Raw genomic sequence first — 15208 nt, 5'->3', positions numbered from 1 at the left:
CCACCTCCCAACCTTCTTGGCCACCTCCGGTGAATTTACCACAATACCCCTTGTTTCGGAAGTTCATTTCCGAAACTGTACTTTTTTTCTTGAAAAAGGTGTTTTCGGAAATGAACTTCCGAAAACGTGTTTTTTTTTAATATAAAATATTGATTTCGGAGATGCATCTCCGAAATAAAGTCACTTTTCAGAAAATGTGGTGTTTCGGAAGTTCATCTCCGAGCGCACCCCCCTTGGAGGAATTCGGAAATGCACTTCCGAAAATAGGTCTGGACAGAAGAAAATGAACAATTCGCTTTATTTAATCGGGTGAAAATTACAACGATAATATTACATAAAATTAAAGTTACATATTGTTAAACATGGGTAGGTGGGGATGAGAGAGTGGTGGGGAGAAAAAAAGGCTTCCAAATTTCAAAAGGTTTATTTATTATTTTAATAAAAATACGTACAACTGAAAGTAACAAATGACGGAGGAGGTGTAACCGGAGCCGAAACATATGACGGAGGAGGTGGATGTCCGGAGGAAGAAGATCCGGAGGTACGTCCACCGCGAGACAAAGGAGCCAATCAATGTAAGCTATAATTTATCATTATCATCAGGGGACGTCATTACAAAAAATTGGAAAAAAAATCTTATTATTTTTCCAGACTGAATTTGTGAAGCAGCTATTGAAAATTTTAGATGATAATGACTTGGATTTGCGAGAAAAATATGGCAACACTGCTTTTTGTTATACTGAGTTTAAAGTTTTTTTACCGTATAATTTGAATTAATAAAAAATATTAATTTTGTTTAATTTTTTTAATCAATTAAAGGAAAATAATTTTACTCTTGATTTTTCTTTTGAATGGATATTTCCTTGGCACTCAATTCTTTATGCTTTAGGGATGTTGTACAATTTTCCACAATATACCTTGCTTCATTTATCAATTATCACAGTCTCCTTTTTATCTTTGCTTGCTTCACCTTTAAGTTGTATACTGGTGTATATATAACTTCAACCACAAAAACACATATTACAACAAAATCAGAGTAACTTCTCTTTACATTACTTTATTAATTATTAATTTCCTTTTTTTATAATATTTTTTAGAAGTGAAAACTACATGCTGGCCGCTGACTGAAAATATTTTTTTGATATATTTGTGTAGGCAAGAGAAGGAGCATAAATTGAAGTCCTATTACGTGTGTTTTCAGGTATGACTTCTCTAAATAAGGAATCATGGATGGTTCTTGTAGTACTTTGTCACCAAGCTCCTTTAATATCCAACTCGTTTTTCTTATACTTTCAAGTTAAATTGTAATTTCAAATTCATTCACACTTCGATCAAAAAAATTATGAAAAATGAATTTACATTATTTTTTTATCAAATTTAATATGACTGTTTTAAATTAATTTTAATTAAATTTTGATTATTTTACTATAGGTAATTTCGTATACATATTTTTATTTTAACTGCCAAAATGTACAATTACCATTTTGTAGAAGTTACACTTATTTTTTTCCATTATTTCAACATTTCCACCTATTTTTTATTTTTTAAGATAATAGTTTTTAAAAATTAAATTAAATTTTATTTCGAAACTTTTTTTTATAACTTCATTTAATAAAATGATGTCATCGCCCATGTGGCAAAAATATAAATAATGTCCAAATAATATATTTTTTTATATTATTAGAATAAAAATTTAATTTTATTACTTTATATTGATAATTTTTTCAACACCTTTTTTTTAACAGGATAAGAATGCAAGAAAAAAATCACCTCGTGAAATACTATTTACTAACAAGACCAGAATTATATATATTTTGTTGGTTCTTGCTAAAATTTATAAAAGCACATCGAGTCATGCATCATTGTAGAAAATATAATTTTCTGAAAAAATGGATTCAACGAGGATCCATTTTAGAGCCCATGTGACATAAATATAAATATTTGTGTTGAATTTAATTTTTTTTAAGATTTAAATTCAATAAGTTATCCATAATTTGATTTCTTAATCTTGTCTAAAGATGGATTCAACATCGACCATAGTTGGAAGAGGATCCATTTTAGAGCCACCATACTTCGATCGTGAAAATTGCACTGAGTGGAAGGAGCATATGAAGATATTCATACAATCTGTTGATTACAAACTTTGGCTAGTGATAAAGAATGGAACAGAAATTGAGAAGTCTGAAGATGAGTTCAATGATGAAGACATGAAGATGATGGAACAAGAAGCAAAAGCTAAACATATTTTATTTTGTGCCTTAAACCCCGATGATCGTAAAAGAGTTGCATGTTGCAATACAGCAAAGGAAATGTGGGATGAGCTTGACAAGTTATGGATTCATACATTTCATTTTCACAGGGAAATGATTGTTTCTAATGAACTCAACATTCCTAACTTGGAGTTTTTGAAAGAAACAAGTATGGTTTTCTCTCTCTCCCTCAAAATGTTATGTACTTATAAACGATACCAAATATGTAGTGATCAATAGAAAACACTGTTGACTAAAAATGAACAATATTTTTAAAAAAGAAATATAAGGTATGTGATGAAGATAGATAATAAAGTATAATATTTTATATTAATAAATGATTAATTCATACTACAACGTCTCCATTCCAAATTGCAACCGCAATATTCACAATTGCATGCTTAGACGCAAATGAAATTTAAAATCACAACGTTGATATTATTTTGATCTTTTAATTTTTTGTATTATTTTGTTTAAGGTGACAATCCAAAGAAAAATTTTCTCAACCTTTGTGTTCCCATTTACAAGCATGCTGTAAAAGGAAACTGGCCAGCAGCCAAGAGAATGATAGACAGGGAAAACAAACTGAAAAATGCTGCCATAACCGAAGGGGGGCATACGCTACTGCATGTTGCAGTAGGTGCAATCCAGACTGAATTTGTGAAGCAGCTGTTGAAAATTTTAGATGATAATGACTTGGATTTGCGAGAAAAATTCAGTATGCTGCTTTCAACGGAAAATACAAAATGACATGGCATTTATATGATAAAACTATACATTCCTTTGAAGAAAAGGATTGGAATTTATTGTTCTTTGATTGCCTCCGCACTGGCATCTATGGTAAGTATTAACGTAGACCATAATGAGCAAGGTTTTGAAATTCAGATTCCCTGCTATTAGGAAATGCCGCATTCAGAACATCACTAGTAATTCGTTCAAGATCCAATGGTTTAAAAATTCATATAATAAAATTTGTTTTATAAAAAATTAAATTTGCATTTAAAGATAGTGATTTCAATTGTTTATCAAAGGCTTATCAATTATGAAAATACTAATCTTGATCTTTTTATTTTACTTTCAGACTTAGCCTTGAAAATGGTAAGAGATAAGAATGCGCTAGCTTTTGCACGCGGAGCAAATCAATATACAGCTTTACATACGTTGGCTACAAATCAAATGCTTTTGGATTCTTCTTGTCATGGTCCAAAACATGATCTTAATCCCATTATGACCAATCCTTGTAAATAAATATAATCCCTTTTGATTTTATCATTCATTCTTTTACATTTGTTTTATGTATTTTATGTCAAGTAACAAACTTTCCTATTGCAGATATGGAAAATCAAGTGTTTTCGCAATTGGTTAAATTTCTCTGGACCACGATTCTTGATAAATACTACTATTCGGAAGCGGAGTTAAGAAAAATCAGAAATGAACCTTTCCAACTTATATTTCATGCTGCAAAAGTTGGAAATTTTAGATTCTTATCAGAGCTTATCAGTGGTTATCCTGAATTGATATGGGATACGGATTGCAAAAATAGAACTATATTACACATAGCTGTTTTGCATCGCCATGCTAGTATCTTCAACATGGTACTTCAAATAGAGTATATAAAGAATTTCATAAGTATGTATACAGATAAAAAACGAAACAATTTATTGCATTTGGCTGCAAAATTAGCACCTCAAAGTCAACTTGAATTGGTTTCTGGAGCAGCTTTTCAAATGTCCCTCGAGTTATTGTGGTTTGAGGTACAATTTCTTTATCTAGTTGCTTAATTTTCATAAGGAACTACATGGATCTGCAAATTTAATTGTATTTCTCAGATTCTTTTTATAATGAAAAAGTTAACCCTTGCTTCTTAAAATATTTTTGCGGAACAATTGATTTTGTTTCATATAAATTTTTTAATACTTTATTACAATGAATTGATATTTTTGTTTATAATTAAATTGAATTTTATAATTCTCTCTCTCTCTTTATATATATATATATATATATATATATATATATATATATATATATATATATATATTTGTGTGTCTGGGTAATATACATAGGTAATAACTTTATTATTGTTTTAGTATGAACTAAATTTGTATAAGTGAATCCATTCAACTAAACAAAACAAATCAATGTAGAAACTTGAGTTTCACAAGCTTATAGAAAAGAAAGTATTCATATTCATGTCTAATGTATAAAGAAAGTATTCACATTCATGTCTAATGTATAAATAGAAATTTATGTTATGGGTGAAATTAAAGACATGTAGAACCTCATCGTCCAAACTTTATGTTATGTAAAACTAACTTCTTTAACATAGTAACAATAGTCATTCAAAACATAGGGGTCATCAATTCTATATGAATCTAGAACAACTAAGACAGACATGATTTAGATAGACATGGGTTTATGATTCCTAAGATAAATAAAAATGTCAAACTAAAAATTGGTTTGGACGGTCAAAATTAATGTTTTATGCATCATTTTCCTAATTTGCTATTTAAATTAAACTCGGATATTTTTTATTATGTTTTCATACTATAGAGAGTAAAGAAGATAATGAAGTCAGAACAAATAGAGAGAAGAAACTCTGAAAACTTCACTCCACAAGAGTTATTCTCAAAAGAGCATGAAAAACTAAGGGAAAAGGGAGAGGAGTGGATGAAAAAAACGGCCGAGTCTTGCATGCTAATTTCAACTGTCATTGCTACTGGAGTTTTCACTGCTGCAACTAGTTTACCAGGAGGAACAAACGATGACACCGGAAAATCAAATTATTTATCTAAAACATCTTTTTTGGTGTTTGCAATATCAGATGCATTGGCACTTGTCTCATCTTCAACAGCAATATTGATCTTCTTGTCTATTCTTGTCTCACGTTATAGAGAGTATGATTTTTATAAATCATTGCCTCTAAAGCTAGTATTTGGATTGATCACATTGTTCATCTCCATCGCAAGCATGATGGTAGCTTTTAGCAGTGCCTTCTTCATTATATACTATCATGGTTTAAAGTGGGTACCTAGTTCAATTGCAATACTTTCTTCCCTACCAATACTTTTGTACATATTTTTGCATTTTTCACTTTTTTCAAATATTATACATTCAAGCCTCTATTGGAGGAAGCTATCAACGGCCGGTAAAAACATGATTTTGTACTCGAGGAGTAGAGTATCATTATTGTCTGGAAAATGCTTAGTGTTACAAGCATCACTAGTCTCATTGTAATATGTATTGAATTTGTTTCTAGAAGTTGTTAAAGGAAAATAACATTGAAATTGCTCTTTCTATATCATATTTGTTTGATAATTCATATTATGATAACACCCTTAGTTTATAGATAATATCACTCTCTAATTTATTGAGATACGATGTTAGTGACGAAAAAGTGACTCATAACTAGATCAATGGAGAAACACTAAAATATGGGGCACTTGTATATTTTTGAAATCCTCTGAATTCTGATAATAATAATTTTTCCGAATTTGAACATAAAAATTTCTTTATAAGCAATTATATTGAAAAGTGAAGTACATAGGTACTCAAATCCTTACAAATACAGACGAAAACACTAATTCCGATCCAAAAGCCAAGAGGCATACCGGAAAAAAGTAACCAATCAACCCAAAGTAAGTACATAAGAGATATCAAAATAAAAAAACAACAAAAGAGTACAGCTTGCACAACAAAGACGAAACTCAAATTAAAAAAACTCAACTACTAGAAAACTAAACAACCTTACATTACAAGGAAACTCACATAGGGAACTGAAAAGCCTGCACTATCCAAGAACAAATCCTCATCCAAGCCAATATAACATACAATGATAATTAAGATGTAGGGGAGCATTGAGGCTACAAAGGACCCCCAAAGAAACACCTCAGTTCCCTTGCCATCAGCCAAACTACAAACTCCAATCGAAAATTCACTCTTCCATCAGAATACTGAAAAACAAAAAGGAAAAAATAACTCCAGAAGCAGAAAAAACAATTTTAAGTGTGTGTTTTTTTCCATACCACTTTGTGAAAATAACCTTGTAATTTTATAAAACAAACATCACTCAACTAGACACGATCAGATAATTTTTCACACTTCATCTCTTTCATAGTATGATGAAAGAGTGGTATAACATTTTGTTCTAAAAAAAAAGAAGTTAAAATTGGTTGTTTTTTGTAGCCCTTTTGCCGAATAAACCAATCACATAAGCACTATAGATGACTATTCTTGTGGATGAGGCTAGAGATATCTTAAAATCATATGCCTTCACTAGAGGATATCACTGGTGGTCATGAAAACTCTAGTTGTTTAGCTTTATGGCTTGATCAGCTCTCTCGTACGTACATCATTGATCGCTTGAACCAGCTCAAAAGCTTCCTTCTCTTCATGCATTGTTGTCATCTAAAACACTTCAAAATATGTTACATCTTCAAATGCTGTCATCATCAAAATCATGATGTAATCATTGGCAAACATATCTTGCAAGCACATAGTTCCATATTCTTCCCTTTTGATGATGACAACACTACTCTAAAGGAGGTGTTAAAATTAAAATAGGTGGATGAAATGGAGTTTTTAAACTCCCCGTTACTTGAGTAAAGACTGTACTCTGCTCCCTTTGAGAGTAAACTTCTCCTCATTTGTTATAATAAAAAAAAACGGATAAAACTACAAGAAAAAATTTTAAATATGCAATAAAAGGGAAATTATACTTTTATTAATTGAAATTTAAAGTACAAGAAGGAAATTGCAATTCAAAAGGAAAACACGTAAAATGACAAAGCAATAATGACTAAGCAAAAGACACTAGTAGAAAAAACACTTGCTAAGTCGGTTAAAATTTATTTTTTTAAGTCGGTTTCGAGCTTGGCCTAGGAATTTCTGACATAAGAAGTTTTGTCTTCTTAGGTCTGTTCCGAAACTGACTTAAGAAAATGTTATCAAATCTGTTAAACAACACGACTTAATAAGTCTAGACTTTTCAAAAGCTCTCATGCCATTTATAATCAACCTAACAAGTTAAATTTATTTTCATACAAATATTTTAGTAGAATCACACTTCCAAAATTATATATAATACATATTCAATCATACATGAGACTACATCTTAGGTCTTATCTAATAATACAAACTCATGACTAGTATCAGAATATCGTAACAAAGTGCAAGGTCTTCCGACACTAAACCATGCATTGTCTCATTTTTGTAGCTATGTACCTAAGCAACAAAACAAAATAATATATAATAATACAACAACAAATAAATCCATGCATGTAAAAAAATATCAAACTAAAATAGTGTATGACATGCATAATTTTCTAAAACTTTATCATTAATGAATACAACAATAAACTACTGATATGCATGTGTGTCTTTTTGTAAGAATCCATTAGTACCAATATATATCAAATTAGTGAAGTCGTCCTTAACAATACATAAGAACATATTTATAAAAAATATATAGATTAATAATGCAAAACTAAACATCTAAATCTAGTGTTGTGTTGATGCCTGTAAACATTTGTGGCAAATCTTGTAAATTGAATTATATTGGAAGTATATTTTTTTAACAGACAATCAATAATGTATGGTAGCTAATAAATGGACTGGATAACTAAGTCTCGGTTTGGAATACACGAGACGTGGTGTGGAATTCTAAAGCGGTCTTATGGCGGTGGTCTTTTATAGGGAATATTCCTCATACCAATTGTAACTTTTATGAGTTTGACAAAAACCTTTTGTTCTACTTAAGTTAGGTCTCAATTGGAGGGTAATTTTCCTTTCGAGGTTTCTTTCGCCTCGTCTTTTGTAATCTTGTTTGGTGAACTTTTGTATCCGTTATTGAAAACTTGCTTAAAAAAAATTAAAAATAAAAATAATTCCTACTAAACACAATAACTATTTGCAACACTTATTATAGGAAGATCCACAACAGCCCCATAGAATCAGATGTTATGTTTACAAGAATTTACTAGAGTTAGTATATATACACAATTATACATAAATACATAATGTGCATAAATAACATCACATACCTTTGGCCATGCAGTTCAATGTCCTGTAGAGTACTATGTTAAGAATCTAGCCCGATTTTCAATCTTCCTTTGTAATGTGGAGACTCTACAAACAACATTCCCTGACTGGGGTCAATATAGGAGCTTATAAGACCCATTTCATGAACCTGCAAAATTAAGATCAAATAAATCAAAACTTTACAAAATCGGTAAAATATACAAACAAGATGATGATACAAAAGTGAAAAATTAAGACAACATATAAGTAGAAGGTAAGACAAAGTAGGTCATGTCACGAAAGCAACAAAAAAACACTTTCATCTTCAAAAAATGATTTATTTATCAGTTCTTTTCAAAAGTTCTCTCCATTCAAATACTAGCTCTAATCCCCCATCCCCATTAATTATACATATAATCTAAGTAACCTAGGACAACCAATTCCTAAATATACTCACATAACCAACATATTTCATTCCTATACTCTTTTGGATCAAGTAATGAAGGTCCAATTACAAACTCTTCCCATCATGCAATAAATTAACCATGATTATGTTGAATAAGCATACTACATCGTACTTACAAGTAGTACATAGAACCAAAACATAACATGTGCTAGTTAATTTGGTATTCCACTAGTACATAGAACCAAAACATAACATGTGCATAGTAGATTTTCCACATAAGTGTAGTTTCAGATTAATATGTAAGTCCCATAATTTTAAAACTCAGTATAGTTACTTTACTATTAATGCATAACAGATAAAAGAATCAAAGGCATATAGGTACATATATATATAACCAAATGATTCATAGAATAAAGCCAAATGATTTGCTTATTGAAAAAAAATATATATAAAACCAAACGATTTTCCGGAAGTGGCATATCAACTAGGACACGTTCCATCAGTGGCATATAATCAAGCATGTCCTAGCACTGGTTCATAGAGTAAAGTATATTCATGCAAACATTATGTCATGAGCTTGTGATTTCTTATGTTTAATATTCCATACTTTTTTTTTATTAAAAGCAAGAGATTGATATTAAGACATCGCACGGGTGCAACCCTTACACCAAAGAAAACTCCAAAATTACAAGTACTCGAAACAAGACATCGGTAACTTGTACTACTCATAATAACTAGAAAATGAAAAAGTATCACTTAATCTAGCTAACCAACTCCAAGAAAAGTACAAAACATTGTAAACCACCACCTCAAAGTTGAACTGGACATGCTCAAAAAATATCGAATTACGCATGAGCCAAACGCTCCAAATTAAGGAGATCCAAATGAAATTCAGCTTCTCCCTATCGTTGCCTTTCTTCACCTTATCTTGAACCACCATAAATATTTTGAATTCTTCCAGCGTAAGCTGTCTATTAACACCAATCCAACAAAACACCCACTCCCAAATTTTATGCGTTACCTGGCAGTCAAAGAATAAATGCATAGCAGACTCCGCATTATCCCCACAAAAAGCACAGTTGAGATTAATGATATTCGGGATGCTTCTAGCAATTAGAGCATCAATGGTAGGAAGCCTCACAACAAAAAACCTCCAAGCAAATATAGCTATCCGAGCCGGAAGGTCTAATCCCTAAACAAAGTTCAAAATCCTACGCGTAACCGGTTGCCAAGAACCGTTCTTAGCACGAGCACTCAAAGAGAAGATGCTGGCTACCGAGAAAAGGCCATTAGAATTCTGCTTCCAAACAAATCTGTCGTCACCACTGCCACCATGCTGAACCGCATCCAGCAAACTTGGTTAACTTATAGATTGGCGTTCTTTTTTCCGATCTCTTAAGGTGAAGGAAAGCAAACTTGATGTGGTGTGGCTTTCCTTCACAAGTGGCGCGTCTTTTATTTTACCAAATTACACTACATAAGTAAACAAAAAGGATCTATTACTTTATGCTTATGCAATTTTACCCTTTGTCGTAAACCAACTAGGTTAACTTAGCCAGATCATCCTTAAGAGATTGGTCTAAACAAGGCTAATACAAAATACATAGTGAATTGATGCCTTTTTTTTTAAAGGCAAAAGAAGATATATATATATATATATATATATATATATATATATATATATATATATATATATATATATATATATATATATTAATAAGAGGGAGAACTAAGGGTTCTCCTACCATATACAAAAGGCCAAAAGACCAACCACCCCACAAAAAGAAAATTACAAACCAATTAAAATTATGAGAGAAATAAAATGGGATCTCTACTAAACTCATAAAATGAATAATTGGCATGGGTAATTTTCCCACAAAAAGACCACTTCCACACTAAAGTCTTTATATTCCAAACAATATCGTTGTAATTCTATTTCTCCTCCCGAAAGCACACTCCATTCCTAATCCCCCATAAAGACCAATTAGTCGCAAGCCACACCACATCAAGTTTGCTTTCCTTCACCTTAAGAGATCGGAAAAAAGAACGCCAATCCATAAAATTAGTGAGACACTCTTGATGTGAGCTCCATTAGCAATAGCTCTGTGAATCCAAGTATCGCAGTACAACCGTGGATTTTCCGACTGCCTTTTTTCAAAACTCCCCTTTCAGCCCCCGAAAACTAGTTTTATTTGTGGCTCCAGCGTCAAGTTTATGTTGGATTCTGACCCTGTCACAACTTTGCAAGGATTTCGGCCCTTTCAAACTTCCAAGTTCTCGGTCACGCCCCAGTGGTAATAGAGCCATAGTTGACATCAAAGCTCTAGCATTCCCAACAAGGCTCCTTAGATTCCAGGAATGAATTTAGGGTTTGGATTTATTTAATATTTTCATAGAGAACATTGAAAAATCCATTATAAACTGATATCCAAATACAGAAAAAAAGAGTTTCTTAGTAGCTGATTAGTTGATAGTTGGTAAAAGATAGTTTTAGAGAGTTGTTTAGAAAGAAGGCTATGTCATTGATGTCTTGGATGATAAATTACAAGATAGCAATTGCCTATTTATAGGCTCAAGTCACCAACCTCTCAATGGTGGTGAATATTTCTACATCTCTTTAGTTCTTTCTACAATTCTCATGATAGATTAGTATCATGATGATTCTAGGTTATTCTATATATATTTTACATACACTTGTAATTCTAGATTGATCTACCATATCCATTCACACTATAGTTCTAGATTATTCTACCATATTCTTATACACTATAATTCTAGGATATTCTACCATTTTCATACATATTATATTTAGAATATTCTAGAAATTTGTAGCAATTTCAACACTCCTCCTTGATGCAAATTTCTGACTCCAAGCATAGCTCGTAGCTCTTCAAATCTTGGTCTCGCCAACGCTTTCGTGAATATATCTGCAATTTGATCTTCTATCCTGCAGTAGTCGAGTTTGATCTCTTTAGTTGCTTCGGCTTCTCTGATAAAGTGATACTTGATTGCTATGTGTTTTGTTCTGCTGTGATGCACTGGATTTTTTGTCACTGCAATTGCTGATTTGTTGTCACAGTTGATCTTAGTAGGCTCATCTTGTTTTTCTCCCATGTCTTCGAGAATCCTGCGAAGCAATATAGCCTGACTCGTTGCTTCAGCAGCTGCCACGTACTCTGCTTCCGCGGTTGATTGTGCAACTGTAGCTTGCTTCTTTGACGCCCAAGAAAAAATTCCTGATCCTAGAGAGAAAGCATAGCCAGAGGTGCTCTTCATGTCATCTAGTGAACCTGCCAAATCACTGTCGGTATAGCCAAGTAATCCGGAGTTGGTTTCGGTAGTGTACCATATACCGAACTCTTTTGTTCCTTGAAGATACCTCAAAATTCTTTTTCCTGCTCCAAAGTGTATTTGACTTGGGCTTTGCATGAATCTTGATAGAAGACTTGTAGCATACATTATATCTGTCGATGTAGCTGTTAAATATAAGAGACTTCCAATTAGAATTCTGTATTTAGATGCATCAGCTTTTGGTGCTCCATCATTCTTTTGTAGTTTCTCATTTTTTATGAGTGGAGTAGCGACAGGTTTGCAACCGTACATCTTGAATTTCTTAAGTAAGCCTTCTGTGTATTTCTTTTGTGAGATGAATATCCCTTCATTTCTCTAACTTACCTCTATACCGAGGAAGTAACTCATCAAACCAAGGTCGGTCATCTCAAAGGTCTTCGTCATGTCTTCTTTAAACTCCATCATCATCTTAGTATTGTTTCCCGTGTAGATAAGGTCATCTACATATAGAGAGAGAGTAAGAGAGTGTACTGACCTTGGGACTTGATGTAAAGTGTAGGCTCACTCTTGCTCCTCCTGAATCCTCGATCCATGAAATATTGATCGATCCTGTTATACCATGCTCGAGGTGCTTGCTTCAAACCATAGAGTGCTTTTCTTAGTCTTAACTCTTTGCTTTCTTCACCTTCAGATATGAATCCTCGTGGCTTCTCCACATAGATCTCTTCTTCAAGTACGCCATTAAGGAAGGCAGATTTGACATATAGTTGATGGATACTCCATCCATTTTGTGCCGCAAGAGCTATTAGAGCTCTTATGGTATCAAGACGAGCTACTGGTGTAAATGTCTCATTGTAGTCAATCCCAGGTTGTTGTGAGTAACCCTTAGCTACTAGCCTCGCCTTGTGTTTCTGTATGGTGCCATCAGGGTTGAGCTTTGTCTTATAGACCCACTTAACCCCAATGATATCTTTTCCATGGGGACGATTTACTAACTCCCATATGTTGTATTTCTCGATCATCTTTATCTCTTCTTCCATTGCGTTGACCCATACTTCCTGCTTTGACGCTTCTTCAAAACTTCAAGGTTCAAGTATGGTCATGTTATTGTGGTGTCGTTTTCTTTACCTCCCCGTTTCACTTGGGAGGACGGCACGCTAGACCCTTCACGCGAAATTTGGAAGGAGAATGCGCCCGTGGTGGGATGAATTTTGTTTCAGTTCTTCCTACGATATCACACGAACTTTCTTATTGGTCCTACGAGTAGGAAAGGGAAAAAAAGATCTCAACTAAACCCTAAGAGTTTGCTAAGTGTGGGGATTTACACCTAGAATAGAAATTCTGGAGTCCGGGGGGTCGGTTATACATAGGGAAGTGTTTAAACACCCTACATATCTGTAGTACTCTACAGGTACCTTCTCTGTGTCATTGTGATTGTGTTTGCTGCTAATGATTGGGAAAGTTTCTCCTTTGTGTTAGGAGAGAGAATTGAATTGATTAAAGAAAGACAGACAGATAGACAGACTGACTATTTTTGGTATTTTATTAGCTCGCTGAGATTCCTTGTGAACCTCATGCCTACATATCCCTAGTGGAAGTCAGAGCTTAATGTAGTTCGGGGAACTAACTAGGGAAATTAATTGTTTTTTTTGTACCTTGCTTGAAGCTCAAGGTTGAAGCTTGGAATTAAATCTCTGTTTACAGTAAAGTGACATGAAATCATCTTTACAGAGAGGTATTTGTACTATTCTACCACAAACATTTAAAGGAGTGACAGAATAACTGGATTCATTTCATTCAAGGGGGGGACCTTACTTGTGTGTGCAAGTATGCCAGTCAGATGCCTCTTAAATGAAAGAAAGATGCTCGTCCAAATTAGGGAAAGTGTACAAGTCTGGGGATGTGCCAGAGCATGTCTTTCAGAGTCCTAAATGGGAGACTTTGATTGAAATTGAAATTGAAATGTTTGTTTGTTTGAATGTGGTAGAGTAGTAAAAATATCTCTCTATAGAGATAAGCTATGTCTATTTACTGTATAAAAGATTTGACTTTAGCTGGCTTGTATGAGGCCCAAGCTTGAGGCTTTTTTTTTTGATTGATTTATTAATTATTATTGACTCTGGGAGATGACTCCATTGGAGATTAATTACAGGGTATTTTTGTGTTCTGTACAAAGCCCAGAATTGAGGCTGACTCTATTTGGAGAGTGTTTATTTGATGGATTTTTATTTGGTGTTCTGTACAAAGCCCAGAATTGAGGCTGACTCTACTTAGGGAGACTATATTTGTGTGCCTTGTACAAAGCCCAAGGTTGTGGCTAACTGCTGAGGATAACTGAATTTTTGAGACTATGAATGACTCTATTTTGTGTGCCTTGTACAAAGCCCAAGGTTGTGGCTGACTTTAGCTAGGGAAAACACTATTTTCTGCCTTGTACAAAGCCCAAGGTTGTGGCAGACTCTTAAATAAACTGAGTATGGATGACTCTATGGGGAAAAGATCCTAGGTGTTAGGAATCTTTGACACATGAAAATATGGTTTATCTGCCTTGTACAAAGCCCAAGGTTGTGGCTACTGAGTGATGAAGAACTCACTGGGGAGACTCTATTATCTGCCTTGTACAATGCCCAAGGTTGAGGCTGACTCTTGACAGGGGAGTTTTATTGTTTGGTGCCTTGTATGAAGCCCAAGGTTGAGGCTAACTATTTTTGTTGGTTTTGACTCTACTGAGGAGATTTTATTTATTGAAAGACTGTTTTTTTCTTTGGAAGCTAACCCTTTCCAGGGATTTTGACTCAGCTGGAGAAATTATTTAGTAAAAGACTGACTTTATCATGTTTTTTTGGAGGCTGACCCTTTCCAGGGATTTTGACTCTTTTGGGGAAATTATCTCCTAAGAGAAATGAATCTTTATTTTTTTGACATTTTTATTAATTGACTTTGGAGGCTAACCCTTTCCAGGGGTTTGTTATTGAAATGAAGGAATGATTTGGAGGCTAACCCTTTCCAGGGGTTGTTATTGAAATGATGGATTGATTTGGAGGCTAACCCTTTCCAGGGGTTTTTATTGAAATGATTGGCAGAAAGATTATCTAGTGGAGACTTCTTGTTTAAAGCCCAAGATGAAGGCTGACTCATGCTGAGGATAAGAAGATATGGATCCTAGACTCTGCTAAGGAAAATTGATGAAGATAAGGGTGACAGAGACTGTCCATGTCTCTCATTCCAAAAGGTGTACTCAATGTGA

General features: G+C 33.4%; 2 protein-coding genes across 2 annotated transcripts; both read left to right on the top strand.

The window, feature by feature from the left end:
* Nucleotides 1-1161: 1161 nt before the first annotated feature.
* LOC131597772 (uncharacterized) lies at nt 1162-2999 on the top strand. The gene is made up of 3 exons (XM_058870445.1): nt 1162-1201; nt 2019-2451; nt 2728-2999. The coding sequence occupies exons 2-3, from the start codon at nt 2019-2021 to the stop codon at nt 2997-2999; spliced, it is 705 nt and encodes a 234-aa protein (XP_058726428.1). The 5' UTR covers nt 1162-1201.
* A 384-nt stretch (nt 3000-3383) lies between these two features.
* LOC131597771 (uncharacterized) lies at nt 3384-5483 on the top strand. Its single transcript, XM_058870444.1, has 3 exons — nt 3384-3489; nt 3582-4003; nt 4800-5483. The coding sequence occupies exons 1-3, from the start codon at nt 3426-3428 to the stop codon at nt 5481-5483; spliced, it is 1170 nt and encodes a 389-aa protein (XP_058726427.1). The 5' UTR covers nt 3384-3425.
* The last annotated feature ends 9725 nt before the right edge of the window (nt 5484-15208 follow it).

The sequence above is a fragment of the Vicia villosa genome, linkage group LG4 (assembly GCF_029867415.1).
Source record: "Vicia villosa cultivar HV-30 ecotype Madison, WI linkage group LG4, Vvil1.0, whole genome shotgun sequence".
In the NCBI taxonomy this organism is placed as follows: Eukaryota; Viridiplantae; Streptophyta; class Magnoliopsida; order Fabales; family Fabaceae; genus Vicia; species Vicia villosa.
Note: the sequence above shows the minus strand (reverse complement) of the source record. Positions and strands in the feature narration are given on the sequence as shown.